General features: G+C 47.7%; 1 protein-coding gene across 4 annotated transcripts; it reads left to right on the top strand.

Moving 5' to 3' along the window:
• Positions 1 to 5,237: 5,237 nt before the first annotated feature.
• On the top strand, positions 5,238 to 14,272 carry CNBP (CCHC-type zinc finger nucleic acid binding protein). Of its 4 annotated transcripts, none has more exons than XM_084214829.1 (5): positions 5,238 to 5,394; positions 11,483 to 11,602; positions 11,859 to 11,951; positions 12,129 to 12,327; positions 13,209 to 14,272. In XM_084214829.1, exons 2-5 carry the CDS (start codon positions 11,500 to 11,502, stop codon positions 13,324 to 13,326), a joined length of 513 nt encoding a protein of 170 aa, XP_084070955.1. In that variant the 5' UTR covers positions 5,238 to 5,394; positions 11,483 to 11,499; the 3' UTR covers positions 13,327 to 14,272. The 4 variants fall into 4 exon arrangements, with proteins under 4 accessions (XP_084070955.1, XP_084070953.1, XP_084070954.1 ...); XM_084214827.1 differs by having other exon boundaries at positions 12,126 to 12,327; XM_084214828.1 differs by having other exon boundaries at positions 11,856 to 11,951.
• The last annotated feature ends 1,028 nt before the right edge of the window (positions 14,273 to 15,300 follow it).

Here is a 15,300-nt window from a genome sequence, read left to right as displayed (position 1 = left end):
GATAATTTCTCCTCTCCTGTGAGATACTCCCACTGCTCCTTCCTGACAGGCCTATCCCTAAGATGGCTTTGCACGGCTTTAGGTGCACATCTCTTTTTAAAGAGTATTTCTCATCGTTATTTTTGTACTTCTGTGTATTATTAAATGCAGCTGAAAGGATGCTGTCAGGTTTATATCCACATTTCAATCCAAGGTGGGATAACCCCATTTAGTTCACTTTCCTGTATCCTCTGCACCGTTTTGGGCGAAACACCTCACTGGAAAAAACAAAAAAGCAGATAAACCACTGTAATATTAACACAGATTTTTTCCCATTAGATATCTATCCTTCTGCAGAGAATTTATGTCTGAAAGGAATGTGGCTATAATATTTTCCATTAAATTATCATGCTGCTAAATCTTTCTTGGCAAAAGTTGTGGTAAGGTGCAACAACTCAACTGCTTGCTTGACAGCTTATTCCAGGAATAATGTAGAGGGGGAAAGAAGTTCTACTCATTCCTTCAGTAATGAGATGTTGGGGGGGCAAGGTTTTAATCCCTTTTGCTTTGGCAGGCTGCAAACAGTACACCAGATGGGAGATATTTAATAAATAAACACTGCAAAGGCTCTGATCCACCTATAGCCAAGATCTGACTCAGCCTCCTCTTACTGAAATCACTTGGAGCCTGGTCAAGTACAGATAAAGAGCTCATTTCAGCGTTGGATCCCAGCTGAACATTGCTGCAGCCAAACTAGGTTAGGAACCTGCTGCTGGGATTCATGGCAGTGGGAGAGGTCAAGGAAGCTTTGCCTTGAACTCTCTTCAGTCAAGTCAGCCTAGACCAGAACATTTCCTCTGCTTCCAGCTCTGGAAAGCTTGGTAAAGCTGTTCCAGCACCTGGATGTCTCTGCTGTGCCACTACCCCCTTGGGCATACTATTTTTTTCCTAAGAGTCTCTTTCCTTCCCAGAATTAACTGGAACAGTCATGGGGGGATGGCCTCTCAACAAGGTGAAGCTTTGGTGTCAGGTGCAGTTGGTGCAGTTGCTCCATGTCAAACATACACTGATACAAGGTGGGCTGGTTAGGAATCTCAAGCGGAGGCTCCAGAATCCATTTGAACCAGCCCAGTAGGACTGTCCAGCAAAGAGAAGGTTTGGTTGTGGGATCTGATTCCCCTTTGGAGTCACAGCTCAGGAGATGCCCTGTCAGAGCAGACAGAATGCCACAGGCATTCAACTGGTGGCAGCAACACCATGGAATGCCTGGGCTTATCGAGTCCAATCTTGCTAAATGAACAATTGATTTTTTTTGTTGGGTTTTTTGGGGTTTTTTTGGGTTTTTGCATGAACACTGCATAGAGATTGTTGGTCAGGATTCCTTATCAGTAAAACTCAAATTTTGGAATCACTCGTGCAAGTGGCTGGGGGCAGTGTGAAAAGCATTTGGAGCCGGGGCTGCAGATTGACTGCGGCAGATGCCTGAGGCCAGCCAGCTGATACCAGACCCAGGGAGCCGCAGGCTCTGGGGACAATCCCGGCACCATTGTCCGGGATAACCGCAGGGCACTGCTCAGAGAGTGAAGCAGCAGAATGACCAAACCCGCCCTTCAGTGGAATCTCCCATTTTAGAGGGACACCAGAACTCCATCAACAGTGTGCACATCAACATCTCTGCTGTTCTCACGGCACAGTGCCTCTGGCACTCCAGGTTTTGGAGGTTGTCCTAAAATATTTGGGGCATGTGTGGTGTCAGAGCCACCCTGCAGCACAGGTCTTTGCAGTGCCACACACGCCATCAAATGCTGCTGGGATTTTTATTTAACACTGTTGCCAGCTTAACAGCCGTAGCATTGGGCTCAGGGCTGAGCTGTCCCTGTGGCCAAAGGAAATGATACCTGGAAGGTGGACACAGGGTGAAAACAGCATCCCAAGCAGCTGGCAGCCAGCAGGTTATTCCACAGGGTGTTTAAAAAATAACAGAACAGCACAAGGATGTTTGCATGTTCTTGCCATGTCACAGAATGTGCTTCAGAGGATATTTGATTGAGATCTTCTCCACACTGGTTATGTCAGGTACGGCCTCATGGTGATTTCATCTGCACTTTTACCTTCCTGTTCTCCTGGGACATCAACCTGTGCTCCAGGCACTGATTCCTGCAGGGCCCCCTTGTACCATGCACGATGTGGCTCTTTATTCCACAGGACTTCCTGAATAACTGACTTCAATCTCTCTAGAGAAAGAGAGGGATGATTGTGTAGCTGCAGTTCTTAGTTAGCAAAGGAAGTTCTTTTTGCCTGGTTCTAAATGTGGATATCAGTGCAACAGTCATGAGCTAGCTCATCACTCTCGTATTATTATATACACAAAATAAGAAATTATTGGAAATCTCATCAGCTAATTATAACAAATCAAAATGGACTAAGCATCTGGAATCAGCCAGTATGATTGCTTCTCCTCAACCAGACTCATTTTGCCCTAGAAGACTGCATATAGCTAATTTAGTACAGACACACTCTCAGGAAAAAGAAAGACAATCAGCCAGCAACTGCCTCAGTTCTCTACCCACAGCTCCAACCACTCTGAGGAAAACAGCGCAACAGCAAATTTGGATTTGTTGTTTTATTTGGTCTTAAAAAGATTTGGGTCTTTGTCCAATACTTCCAAGGACTGTGTTGGGAAAGATATATTGCTGAAACAACAGACTACCTTCAGCAGGGAGGGCACTGGAGCCCCTCTGAGCACAGCGATTCACAAATTGCTCTTGAGCCTTGGGGTTTCTGGGGCAGACACTGGACCTGACATAAAATTGCATTTTCCTTGTGTGCAAGAAATGCAAAGACTTTGTGCTTTCACCTTGTTTTCTGTCTCCTTTGTTTTCTCTAGGAAGTACAGAGCCAGGAATAGATGCCATGCTCCTCACTTTTGTTCTCTAACTGCAAGACTATCCTTTGCCTAAATATCAAAGAGAAGCTTGCAAAACAAGAATTACAAGTTTTATGAAGATACAGCAAGCCAAATTAATTCTTGAGGCAAGTACACAAACTAAATGCCATTGAAAGACTCTTTTACTACCTGCTGGGGGAGAATTTCCTCCATTATAATGAAACATAGCTAAAAATATCCTGTATTATAAGAACACTGGAGCTGAACGTGAGGCAGTGCACTTAGGATGATTAATTGGTGTGTCACCAGCAGAAACACTTTTTGACTAAAGCATTTTCACTCACTGCTGCACCCTGGTTCCACTTCAGCTAAGGGAGAGTCCAGGGGATGATCTGAAGTTCTTTTAGATAAAGAGTTTTGATTTGCACAGGGCAATTTATCAGTTCTGTCAGTCACAAAAACTTTTTATGACAGTAAATCTACAGGTGCCACCAAGATTAGGTTTGGAGTTTCCTGGGGTCATGGACAGTCCCAGAAGTTCAACCAGCAAAATACAAGAAAACGTTAGAAAAGTTTTATTACAAGAGGTTTGTCAGTCTGAAATTCCTGAGTCCTCTTACAAAGACTCAGAGAGAAGCCAGGTGTTATCACTTCAGAAAAAGTAAAGATTTGATGAAAAAAGTGATGATATATGATTTTGTTTCCGCAGCCTTTGTGAGTGACATTGATCTGTTGCTTGAGTTTTTTTCATGCAGTGAAAAGAATGATGATTTATAAGCTCTGAGCACTTCCTTAGCTCCACACGCTATTTTTCCTCCCTTTATCACCTGAAAACTGCAGGAATTGATTGAAACTAAAAGTGGGACTACTGGTGGACAGGATTGTAATGTATCCAAGGCAACCAAAGGCCACGAAAATTATGCTGGACTAGGACTATGACAGTAGAGATTTTAAAAGTAATTAATGGGAAGAAATGCTGTTAGTGGGGGAAATGTTATTACGAGTTTAAAACCCGTTGGCAACACTGATGTTTTCTGAGAGGCTCAACCCCTTTCACAACTCGGGATGGGTTTAGTTCTGTAGAAAATACAGCGTGTTATAAACCACAGCACACAGACATGCAAACACAGCACTCAAAACACAAATAAACCCAAGTCCATCTTAAATGAGCTGCACTTAACAGGGACGAAAAGACAGACCTTGTTACTCATAGTCTAATTAAAGAAACTTAACAGTGCTATAATATTAGATTTACAGCTTGAGGAAAGGTCAATCCAAAGCGTCTCCACGACCTGCCTCTCACACATTTCATTGCTGAGCCCGGGGGCTCGGTGCGGGTTTCTTGTAGAGGATGAGCAGGAAGGGAAAGACATTTAAACAAAACGAAGATAACTAATTGCAGGTAATGCTGGTGTGTTCTACTTGCTGCGCTATTCACGCAGGAGTGCAGTTTGGAGGGTAATAACTGGCCTAAATTAATTTATAAAGTTCCCATGCAAAAGGGAGATTTATGTAAAACATCCTCAGAACGCTGAACTAAGCGCCAACATTACTTCTGAGCTTCGCGTACGCATACAGGCTGAGAGCAAATTCTGCTCGGCAGTTCCAAGAACTTTCCCCCCGCAGCGTCCGGGCTGTCGGCCGTGGCGGAGCGCTCAGCGCTGAGGGAGCCCCGGAGCCCTCACGGCCCCGCGTCCTCCATTTCCTGCGCCGCGGCGGCGCCCGCGCCCTGCCAAGATGGCGGCGGCGCCTGAGGGCCGGCTGAGGGCGGGATGCGGCCGCTGCCGCTCCCCTCGGCCCCGTGCCGACCCCCAGGGCCGTTCCAGCCCCGCGGGCTCTGCCGAGCGCGGCAACGGCGCCTGGCGGTGTCCGGGGAGGGCGGCGCGGGGAGCGGTACGGAAGTTTGAGGGAGTCCCAGCTGGCGGAGGCTGCCGGGGGACGGGGAGGCGGCAAGTGCTGGGCAGGTTTCCCGCTGGAGGCCTTGGCCTGCCCGGCTCGGCGCGGGAATCCGTGCGGGACAGAGCGCGGCTCCTCGGTACAACATGGAGTCACCGCGCGGAGCGGAGTGACTAGGCCAGGCCGGGCAGCGACAGGCAGGGAGTGAGGTGGGCTCCAACGCTCCCGCCAGCCGCTTGGGTGTGTGCGGTACCAGGCCGCCGCTACCAGGGCTGCGCTGTGCGCGGCACGGGCAGAAGCGGGCGGTGAGTCACGAGAAACAGCGCGAACGCAGAGCCGCCATGGCCTCCCCGCCCGCCCCCGGCCAGCGCGCGGGAGGCGCGCCCCGCCCACCCTCCGGCCGCCACGGTTGGGTGTCCCCGTCCGCCGCTCCCATTGGCCGCGCCGTCGCGCCGCTCTGCGCCCATTGGCCGAGGCGGGCTCCGGCGAGCCGTGCGCAGAGCGGTGGGGCGGGGTGAGCCGACGGGCCGTGTGCACACCGCGTGTGGCGCAGGCAGCGGGACCGGCGGGGCCGAGCGAGCGAGCGGAGCTGAGTCGTGCGGGGGCCGCGGCCGCGGGGAACCGGACCGCAGGTACCGCCGGGGGGCCGCGAGGGAACCGTAGGGGAGCGGCCGGGGACCCCGAGGCGGCAGCGAGGGCACTGCGCGGGACGGTGATGGCGCTGGCGCACTCCGGCCTAGCGCGCGGGAAAGTACGGCCGGCGGGCGCCGGCGCCATTCCCGGCCCTGCGGCGCGCTGGGGAGGCCGTGAAGGCCGCTAGAGCCGTGAGGGCCGCGGGCCTGGAGAGGCCGGCGGGCGGCGGCGGGTGAGTCAGGTCTGGGTTCCGGGAGCGCCCAGGGAGCCTGCGCCGCTCGGGGGAGGGAGGCCGGGGCACTGGGCGAGGGGGGAGCCGCTCTGCTCGGCCCGGGCGCGGCCCGGAGGGGCCTCACACGCTTGGTCTCTTGGCGAGGGGTGGTGGGCGGCGGGGCCGGGGCAGCGCTGCACGTGGCCGCCTGGGCGTGGGGAGGGAGAGCCCGGCCGGCCCGCCCGTGAGCCAGCGAGTTTGGGGAAAAGAACGTCCTGTGAGTCTGGGGACTGCGGAGAACGGACTGGAATTAAATATTTTCTTCACTAAATTGTTATTTTTCTTTTTTTCTTTTTTTTTTTAATTTAATTTATTTGGAGTCCCCGCTAAAGTCCCGTCGGCGGGGCCGAGCGGGGCCGCGGCCCGCGCACCACGTGGTTCCCCACGTGTGGGGCGCTGCCGGGGACCGGAGGGTCGAGGTGTCGCAACTGTTTGCTCCTGCCACAGGCACGGATGGTGGCCTGCTCTAAATCCAAATGTGACCTATAAATGGATAGGAAAAATAGTCTGTGCCATCTGCAGATCGCGGGCTGCGGGGCGGCCTTTTATTTGAGTTCCTGTCTGCGTAGTTCTCAAGTAACCGCTGTTAGTCATTTAGGAGCCGGCATTGTCACAACGTTTATTAAATCTAATAGTGAGTTCTGATTTCCTGTGTGCACTCAACGTGATCCCATTGCCACGCAGCATTGGGGTTGCCTAACCCGTGTTTCTTTCTTCAGTGCAGACTTGACTAGTGTAGCAATCCTGCATCCGTCCTCAAAGGGAAGAGGTTAAATAGGTTCACTAGAGCTGTGCGGCAGTCCTGAGAGTCACAGGTTTAACCTGCCGTTTCAACTGACTTTGTTAATGTCTGGGCTGAATGTTATGTTTTAAGCCTCACACGTTGCCCGTGGTCTTTAAGTTTAAAATTTCTTACAGATAAACATAAAAATTGAAGGGGAGGGTGGTAAAATGTGCATATTTGTTCAATAGGGTCTAGCCCTTTCCGTATTAACTGGTATGGATAGGCGGAAAGTGCTACTGAGTCACTCCTTGATGAACTTTTGTTCTCTTGCTTGTTTGTGTCAACATAGATATCTAAGAATTACTTGTCCAAGTGGAGTCATGATGTCCTTTTGGCCTGGTTTCTGTCCCCTCTTGAGTCTTAGTTAATGTTCAGCAGTCCTGGGTCAGCTTGGCTGTGAAATGAATTGAGGGGTCCTAAATGGAGCGTAAGGATTAACTTTTCACTTCGGCAGGTTTCCTTGGATTTTCAGAGTAATTTATTTCAGAACTGGGGTGTTATTACCTCAATGGCCAGAATACTTAATTTTGTATCTTGTTCTAGTGAGAACAGAAGAGGGAGACAGAAGCATCACTAACTTTGCTGTAGCAGGTTTTCAGGTTACATTGTGGAAATAAACTGCTAAATACTGAGTGGCTTTGGCGATAGTCATGTATCCTGTGTTCAGGAATTCTTACAGCATGTTGCTTGGGAAATAAAAACTCACAGATGGTATTTCGTGTAAAATGAGTAATGCTTTGACTTCTCTTTTGAAAAATGCTGGCTTATGATTATGAGGCCTTTCTGCCTCTTCAGTGCTCCAGAAGACAGCAGGGCTGTACTTCCTGTCCCGTTGGGGTTTCATCATGCTGAGCTCTGGCTTGTCCAATTCAGGTGTGGTGCTGTGGGTTGCTCACAGCAGCCTGGGAAGGCCCTGCTGATTTCCCAAGGTTGCCTCTGCTGGAGCTGCCTGGCTGGAGGGGCTTTCCATGTGCTGGCTGGAGCAGTGGCTTTATCTGCTCGGTGCTTTGACTGAAGGAGTGAAGTCCTGCTGATGGCGGCTGCAGGTGCTGTGTGTAGGTCAGAAGAAGCACTGAAGTAGAGTGAAGGGAGTTCCCCCTGTTCTCTTGTGCTATTGGATCCTAAGGAGCGGCTGGTATCCAGAACAATCCTGAGTTATCTCAGAGGTGAAGCTCAGTTTCCTTTTTGCTATGAGGAGCCCAAGTTAGTTGTATTTTAGTTTGTTAAAACAACTTCTTTGGAGGGCATCTAGGCTAAAAGCCATATAAAATGAGGAGTGTTACAGTGGAGCTTTGTGGCAGTGTTTTACATCATCAGGTCTAAAGGGGCTACTAAAACAGAGCTGAATATTGCTGAATCTCATGCATGAAGGCTGGAGATTAATAGCACCTCTCCTGTTCTAGGAGTCTTGAATATGTATTAAGTGCAAAGCCACAGAAAAACAGAGTATGAGACAGGAAACTTCTTGTGTCAGAGGTGTCTCCTACAACTAGGAGAATCATCAAGAAACTCCCACTTCAAAGTTTGGTGCTCAAGTTGCACTCAAAAACTTCAGATGGGTCCTAGGAAAGTACTGTGGTGCCACAGGAATCTTTGTCATCAGTCCCTGCTGTTCAGCAGTATGGCCACCACACAGAACAAGGTCTAAAATTCATTCTTAATAATGTTTCAGCTGCAGTTACAGAGGTCTTTTGGAGGAGTTTAGGTAAATAACTGCCTTCTCCCTTCTCTAGAAAGATAAGGTTTGAGGTGAGAAAACACAACTAGAGTTTCTGGAGGAGTTTTGGGAGCTAATCCAGGAGGCAGTGCCTTGCTGTATCTTGCAGAATTTACCCTGTCTCAGAAATGAGATGAGGCTGTAGTTGTAATTTCTTTTCCATTACCACTTTTCCTGCCCTGGTGAGGTAAAAATCTGGTTCTGGTATGTAAGAAGGGAGGGGACGATGACACATGGACAGACAGGACAGGCTGCTTTGTGTAACACATCTGAGCTGTGGAAAACAGTGATAGCTGTGACTGAAAACTTTCCAAGAAGACTTAGGTAGCTTTCTTACAGAAGGCTTACTTAAAGTGGCCTTGATAGATAAAAGAGCTGCTGGAAACTTGCCTGTGATGACAAAATGGAGGGGTATTGACTAACAGAGAAGTGTTTGAACTTGGGTGGTTTTTACTGTGCTCATTTTTTTCTCTTGGAAGTAACTGAAAACTGTAATGGTGTCCAGAGTGCTTGGAGGCTCTCCATTTAAGGGCTTGTCTTCTGAACCAGCCTTTTCTGGATGTTGCTCCTTGAAGGTGGCTGTTGGCTTTCTCTGAAAACTGAATCCTTACAGTTCACACTGCTGGGGAATTCTGTCCTGTATTAGGCTTCTTAGGATTCAGGCAAGTAAAACCAGTGTCAGCTGCAGCCACCTCTCACTGGTGAACCCATTTGCAGTTCCAGATCCTTTACAGGAGGGATGCAGAAGTTTTAACGTGGAAATACTGGTGGAGAGAAACTTCAGGCAAACTGTTGGGATGTGTTTAAGGGATCTGAGGATGAAGCAGCATGCTCTGTAATCACCTTTGTATGGCAGCTGTAACCTTCCACTGCTGTTGAGCTCAGGGTGGGTAAAGGGGCCTCTGAAGATAGAGGTGTTTAAATTAATCTCATTCTAGAAGGATCCTTGCGCAGAGACTGGTGTTTGACTTTAGATTTCTGCTTCAGTTTGTGTAATCTTTACCAATTTGCTGTATAGCAGAGGAAGAGAAACTTGAGGTTTTCCCTTTGAAGGGGCAGTTAAAAAGGAAAAAAAAAACTCTGAATCAGAGGTAAAACTTCTGTATTGACATTCTTTTGAGGCAGTGAGGAGTGAGCTTTTGTCCCTCCTGCAGCTGCTGACCTGGACTGGCAGAAGGACAGACTAGCTGTAGGTTGCCATTAATCTTGGTCTAAAAGCTCCCCCGCTGTGTATCTGGAGCAGGTCTGGCTCACCTGTCACACATTTGTCTTTTACCATGTGTTAACTTGGCTGGTTTTGTCAGTGCTTCCTGTGGGCCGCTGCCAGCAGGTCCCAGTCCTGTCACCTCGTGCCGGAGTCTTGGCTTCATGGTTGGGAGTGAAGCCTCTTCAGATGTGCTGCAGGTCTCTTACAGCTGCTGCCTCCTATTTTGCTCTTTTTAATAGATTTTGTGTCGCCATTTGATAGTGCTTTAATATGAGGACTGTTAAAAAGAGTTGTGATGAAGTGAAGAATATATATATTTAAAATTCAGAGACCCCATCTTGGCCCTCTTGCAAATGAAAAGCAGCATCCACTGTGGTGCCTGAGCCCAGCTCCTGCAGTTGGCTGTGCCTGTGTTTTTCCTGTTCTGCAGTGTCAACACGGTTGCTATGAAAACAGGAATAAACAGTGGCACAGGGAGTGCCAGCTGCTGCCAGCAGAGCGGGCAGTGCTCAGCCCTGGCTGGCCTCAGAAGGCGCTGGAAATCTTGAACATTGAAATGAAGCAGAGAAGAGTGAGTTATGTGTGAAATCAAGGGAGTCTAAGTGCTCCAACTGCCAGTTGTTTTAACTTTGTTTAGATGTGTCTGAGGTCTTCTTGCAGCTTTTCACTTCTAACCCTAACCTGGCCATCTTTCATTTTGAGGGCAAAATCCATCATCTGGTCCAGTTGGAAGTTGTATGTGGGATTACAGAGATGACATGCTAGAGTATGGACCTCTTGTATTTTAAATTCTTACCCTTTTACTGTGGTTGGAATAACCATTTCTTTGCTGAAGACCATCAGAGAGAGAGAAACTGTTTCAAGGGAGGAGTGGATAAAAAGCCACAACAAATTTGTGAAACATTGAGGTACTTTGGAAATAGCTAAATGACAATTAATGTTTAGATGCACACTCTGTATTTAAGAGCTAAATCTGGTTCCTTCTGGAGGTCATGTGTTGTTCTACTGCTCCTGTAGTGGCTTTCTTCAAGACTGAACTTGTGGGATCTGGGATGCCAGAGGTCTGGGAGGAGGGGAATCATTCTGTAACATGAATAAATGCAGGGTTACAGGAGGATTACCTTGAAGGGGGATCAGGTGAACTGTGAAAGATACCAGATAGCGATTGTACTTCTGTTGGGTAAAGAATGAATTGGGAGAGTGTATGTGAGGTATTTAAACTTCAAGAGACTTATCAAAACAAAACTTGATGTGCATATTTTTAGAGCTGCGTACTTTAAGCTTGTCTTCAAGCACGCTTTAAAAAAGACTCCAGTTTAAATGTCTAACTTCCTTGTTCTTTTCTTTCTGGCTCTGGAGGTGTTGTGTGAGTTCCTGCAGCTCACAAGAGGTGTGGCAGTGTGAGCTCAGTCTGGAACCTGCCCTGTCACCGTGGGCTGGGTCTGTTCATGCAGTACTGACCTCCATTCCCACTTCGAGCTGTCAGAACTGCCTGTCTGATGCTTCCAGAGCATTTTAAGGATGTTTTGCCCAGTTAGCCTCCTATGTAGTTGGCAAGTGTCTGCTGTCTTAACATCTTAAAACATTTTCTTTCATGTATACCTGGAGTGGCATATGCGTCCTGAGGTCCTGAGCTATAGGTTAATTACAAGTTGTAGTTTTGCTTTTCAGAGTTAAACTGCTGTTTTGGTCATAAAAGACCGAAAGTCTTCAAATGTTAAACTAAAGGGCTTTTGAATGCTTTAGCTTTAATACTGCCTATTCTTACTTGGGATTTCCTTTTCTTTTTCCTTCTCCCTGAACTTGTTGGAACTTCTTGTAGTAAAGGCTGGCTACAAAATACTTAGAGGAAAAGTTACATAGCATATTGTCTGTTCAAAACTGTCTTACTCAAAGCACACTGGAGGCAAGCTTGTATCCTCTGTAGTGGTTTTAGTGGTTTCAGTGGTCATGATCAGATACTATACAAGAAAGTATTGACTTAGCTGGAAGTCCTGTATGGTTTGTACTGCCTTTGCTTTGGGGCTGGGGAACCTCTGAATCTCTCATTTTAATGTAGCCTTTGGCTGGGGGAGCAGAAGGTGCTCAGAAATGTCTTTCTTGTTCAGACAGGTGATCTGCAGCCATGAGCAGCAACGAGTGCTTCAAGTGTGGCCGTACTGGCCACTGGGCCCGGGAGTGCCCCACTGGGATGGGCCGTGGCCGTGGGATGAGGAGCCGTGGCAGAGGTGAGCGGGGCTGGGCTCTTCTGTTTCTCTGGACAGCAGATCTCCAGCTGTGGGTAAAACAGGCTCTGCCAGACCCGAGTGAGAAGTTGATAATCTAATTGATAATAAGAACCAGGAAAACTTGCCCCTACCTAAGAGTTTGGCTGGGGGCTCTGAGAGTGAAGGAGACTTGTCAATTCAGTTTGTGATTGATTCTTAAAAGTATTCTGAATGTAATACTTACTTGTGTTTATTTTCTTTTACCCTTTTCAAGCAGGCTTCCAGTTCATGTCTTCATCTCTGCCGGATATCTGTTACCGCTGTGGTGAGTCTGGCCATCTTGCCAAGGACTGTGACCTTCAGGAGGATGGTAAGTATCACTAAATATTCCATCTCTTCAGTGCCACAGGCAGAGCTCTGTGGCTGAAGAGAAGGGTGCTGGGGTTCCCTGGGAGCAAGCAGTGCATGTGCCCTGTTCACAGCGTGCTGCCTCTCACGCTACCAAGGTTTTATAGTCTTGTTTGGTATGTTTTTCTTATTGTGGAAGCCTGCTATAACTGCGGTAGAGGTGGCCACATTGCGAAGGACTGCAAGGAGCCCAAGAGGGAGAGGGAGCAGTGCTGCTACAACTGTGGCAAGCCCGGCCACCTGGCCCGTGACTGCGACCACGCAGACGAGCAGAAGTGCTATTCTTGTGGAGAGTTTGGGCACATTCAAAAAGACTGCACCAAAGTGAAATGCTATAGGTAAGGACTGACAGGAGGCAGCTGCGAGATGCACCTCTTGTGCTGGATGCATTCTGTGTCTGGTTTTGGTTAGCAAATATGGTTTGTTTGAACAGTTACCCACTGTTCAGAACTAAGACTTAAACACTTAGTGGCAAGGTGGAGTACAGATTCCATTATGTATCTCTAGATGGCCACTCAGTGCAGGCGTTCAGTCACTGGAGCTCTGCAGAAAGGGTCGTGTCCTTTTGCAGAAGGTAGCAGGAGGTACTTGGCTGTAGCAGAGGCAGGCACCCTGTGTCTTCTGCCAGAGCTAACAAACCCCAGCTGTACTGCCCAGCTGACTGGCACAGCCAGCCCCTGCAGGAACACACTGAAGATGCTTTGGTTATGGAAACAGTGAATAGAAGTGGGTGTTAAATTGGTTTGAAATGCCATCTTCTTCAGAGTGTTGTCTGGTTTTTGAATGCAGCATATACCAGAAACAGCACGTTCCTGAGAGCAGTATTCTTCACCCCCACCAGCATTCTCTTCTGTGGAGGAAGGAGAGAGAACATGGTGTATCTGAGTTAAAACTAGTTATTCTCAAAACAAGGCTAAACTGCAAGCATAAGCTTTAGGAACAGGCAAAACCCAGGACACAATTGGGGGAAAAACCCTGCCAACACACAAAGCTGATGTACAGTGATTCTGGCACATACAGTGATTAATGTGAGTTGATCATTTGGGAGCAGTTCATGGCTCTGCTGACGACAAACTTGCTTCATGTCAGAGAATTCTGGAACAGAAGCCTTGAATGCAGGACCAACATTGCATGAAACTGAAGTAGACAATGTCCTGGACAGAGTAGGATTGCTCCTGTGGGTGTTGTGGCTGTTCTGACAGAACCTTTGCTTTTGCAGGTGTGGTGAAACTGGCCATGTAGCCATCAACTGCAGCAAGACCAGCGAAGTCAACTGCTACCGCTGCGGCGAGTCAGGGCACCTTGCACGGGAATGCACAATTGAAGCTACAGCCTAATTATTTTCCTTTGTCGCCCCTCCTTTTTCTGATTGATGGTTGTATTATTTTTCTCTGAATCCTCTTCACTGGCCAAAGGTTGGCAGATAGAGGCTACTCCCAGGCCAGTGAGCTTTACTTGCCGTGTAAAAGGAGGAAAGGGGTGGAAAAATCAACTTTCTGCATTTAACTACAAAAATGTTTATGTTTAGTTTGGTAGAGGTGTTATGTATAATGCTTTGTTAAAGAACCCCCTTTCCGTGCCACTGGTGAATAGGGATTGATGAGTGGGAAGAGTTGAGTCAGACCAGCAAAAACCCTCTCTGGGTTACAGGGAAGTGATCCTATGCAGGAGGAATGAAATTCTGGAAGTGTCTAAACTTCCTCATAACTTTTATTTTATTACAATGGCCTTGGATTGTCTGACCTCAGTAGCTGTTAACACCAAGTGATATCTGCATCAGGCCCTACCTAGAGCATATAGCTGAGTGGGAGTAAACAAACAAGATGCACATGCCTGTTAATGGCCATGAGAGAGAGAGAGAAATCTGAAATAAATCTAAAAGTAACAGTAATTCAGTCAGTGAATGTTAATGTTGGAGATACAGAACGCAATGGGAAGCTTTTGAATAAATATCTCAAAGTCAATCTGAAACCCAGACATCAGTGCTCATAGCATAAACAATTTGGAGCTATTCAGGAGTTGCAAATAAATGCATTTTCACAGAAATCAAGATGTTATTTTTGTATACTATATCACTTAGACAACTGAGTTTCATTTGCTTGTAATCGGTTTTTAAAGTAAGATGGTAAGAGCAATTGAAGTCCTAGAACATAGAAAATGTAATTTTAAACTATCAATAAAGCTGGAGGAGGAAGGGGAGTTTGGCTAAAGTTCCTTTTGTTTATTTTTGGTTTTCCTGTACACAGTGCAAAACAACATATTAAAGGGGTATGTGGAGGTTCAGCTTGGCCTTTTCTTTTCTACTGTCTCACGCTGAGGTCCTGTCTGCACATATTCATGGGAGTGGGGGCTGGATGGGGGGCTGATTACATCTCTGCTGGTGCACTTCAAACATTTAATGGAAAAAACACTGAAGGAGGAGGTTGCTGGAGGTGCAGGGAGCTCCAAACTCTGGGTAGGTGAGAGCAGTGTTTGAGCTGTCACAGTGGCACTGAGAACTGAGGGCTTCTGCTCTTGCTCTGTCCCTGTGCTGGTTCACTGGGGGTCAGTGACCAGCTGAGCAAGGAGCTGGTAAAGACAGGAACACCTGGTGTCACTGGGCTTTGCCTGGAGTGTGAGCTGCTGGCTGTGCTCCCGCTCTGGCAGCTCCCCTGGAATCTGCAGGCAGGGCAGGCATGGTGTGCTGGACTCGGGTTTGAATTGTCACTAAAGGTTTTCCTTTCCAGTCCCAAAGGCTGTGGGTGCTGTAGCAGTGAGAAGGGGGCTGTGGTGTCTGTCCCTACAGAAGTAGCGGACTGGCATCTGCAGCTGTGCTGGAGACAGCTCAATTGGCACTGGCACTTGTATCTCTGTTATCATTACAGTTACTGCCAGGGTAACAGTCCTGGTAATTTTGGAAGCAGCAGTGAAATGTCTGGGTTCTCCTGGGGTAGTGCAGATACACTGCACATGGTGGTTCAGCCTGCTAGGTTGGGACAATTTTAAGTCTTTGCACACAATTATCTTAGTTAAACAGCAATAAAGTTTGGACCTCTCTGATTACAAACATTGGAAATCCTTGGGACTTCAATGACAACTACAAAGTGGTGTTTTCCTCTTAAGAAAACAACTATATTTTTATATTAAGAAAGCAAGATTTAAAAGCTGAGGAACACAAACCAGGCTTTAAGTTCCAGAAGGAGAAAATTACTTCAGAAGGAGATATCTCTTCCTTGGTCATCTTTCTGTGAGAACATTGCTGCTGCTGTTCATACAAGTGAACAGGAGCTGGACAAGCAAGTGGTGGTTTCACACATTGTGGGACATAAAAA

This window comes from Fringilla coelebs (genome assembly GCF_963513975.1).
Source record: "Fringilla coelebs genome assembly, chromosome: 13".
Taxonomy (NCBI): Eukaryota; Metazoa; Chordata; class Aves; order Passeriformes; family Fringillidae; genus Fringilla; species Fringilla coelebs.
Note: the sequence above shows the minus strand (reverse complement) of the source record. Positions and strands in the feature narration are given on the sequence as shown.

Bases quoted from the DNA above. Each gene is read 5' to 3' on its own strand.
- CNBP (XM_084214826.1), top strand. From the start codon at position 11,500: ATGAGCAGCAACGAGTGCTTCAAGTGTGGCCGTACTGGCCACTGGGCC. The intron at 11,952-12,125 runs GTAAGTATCACT...TTCTTATTGTGG, and splicing joins CTGTGACCTTCAGGAGGATG to AAGCCTGCTATAACTGCGGT. The intron at 12,328-13,208 runs GTAAGGACTGAC...TTGCTTTTGCAG, and splicing joins ACCAAAGTGAAATGCTATAG to GTGTGGTGAAACTGGCCATG.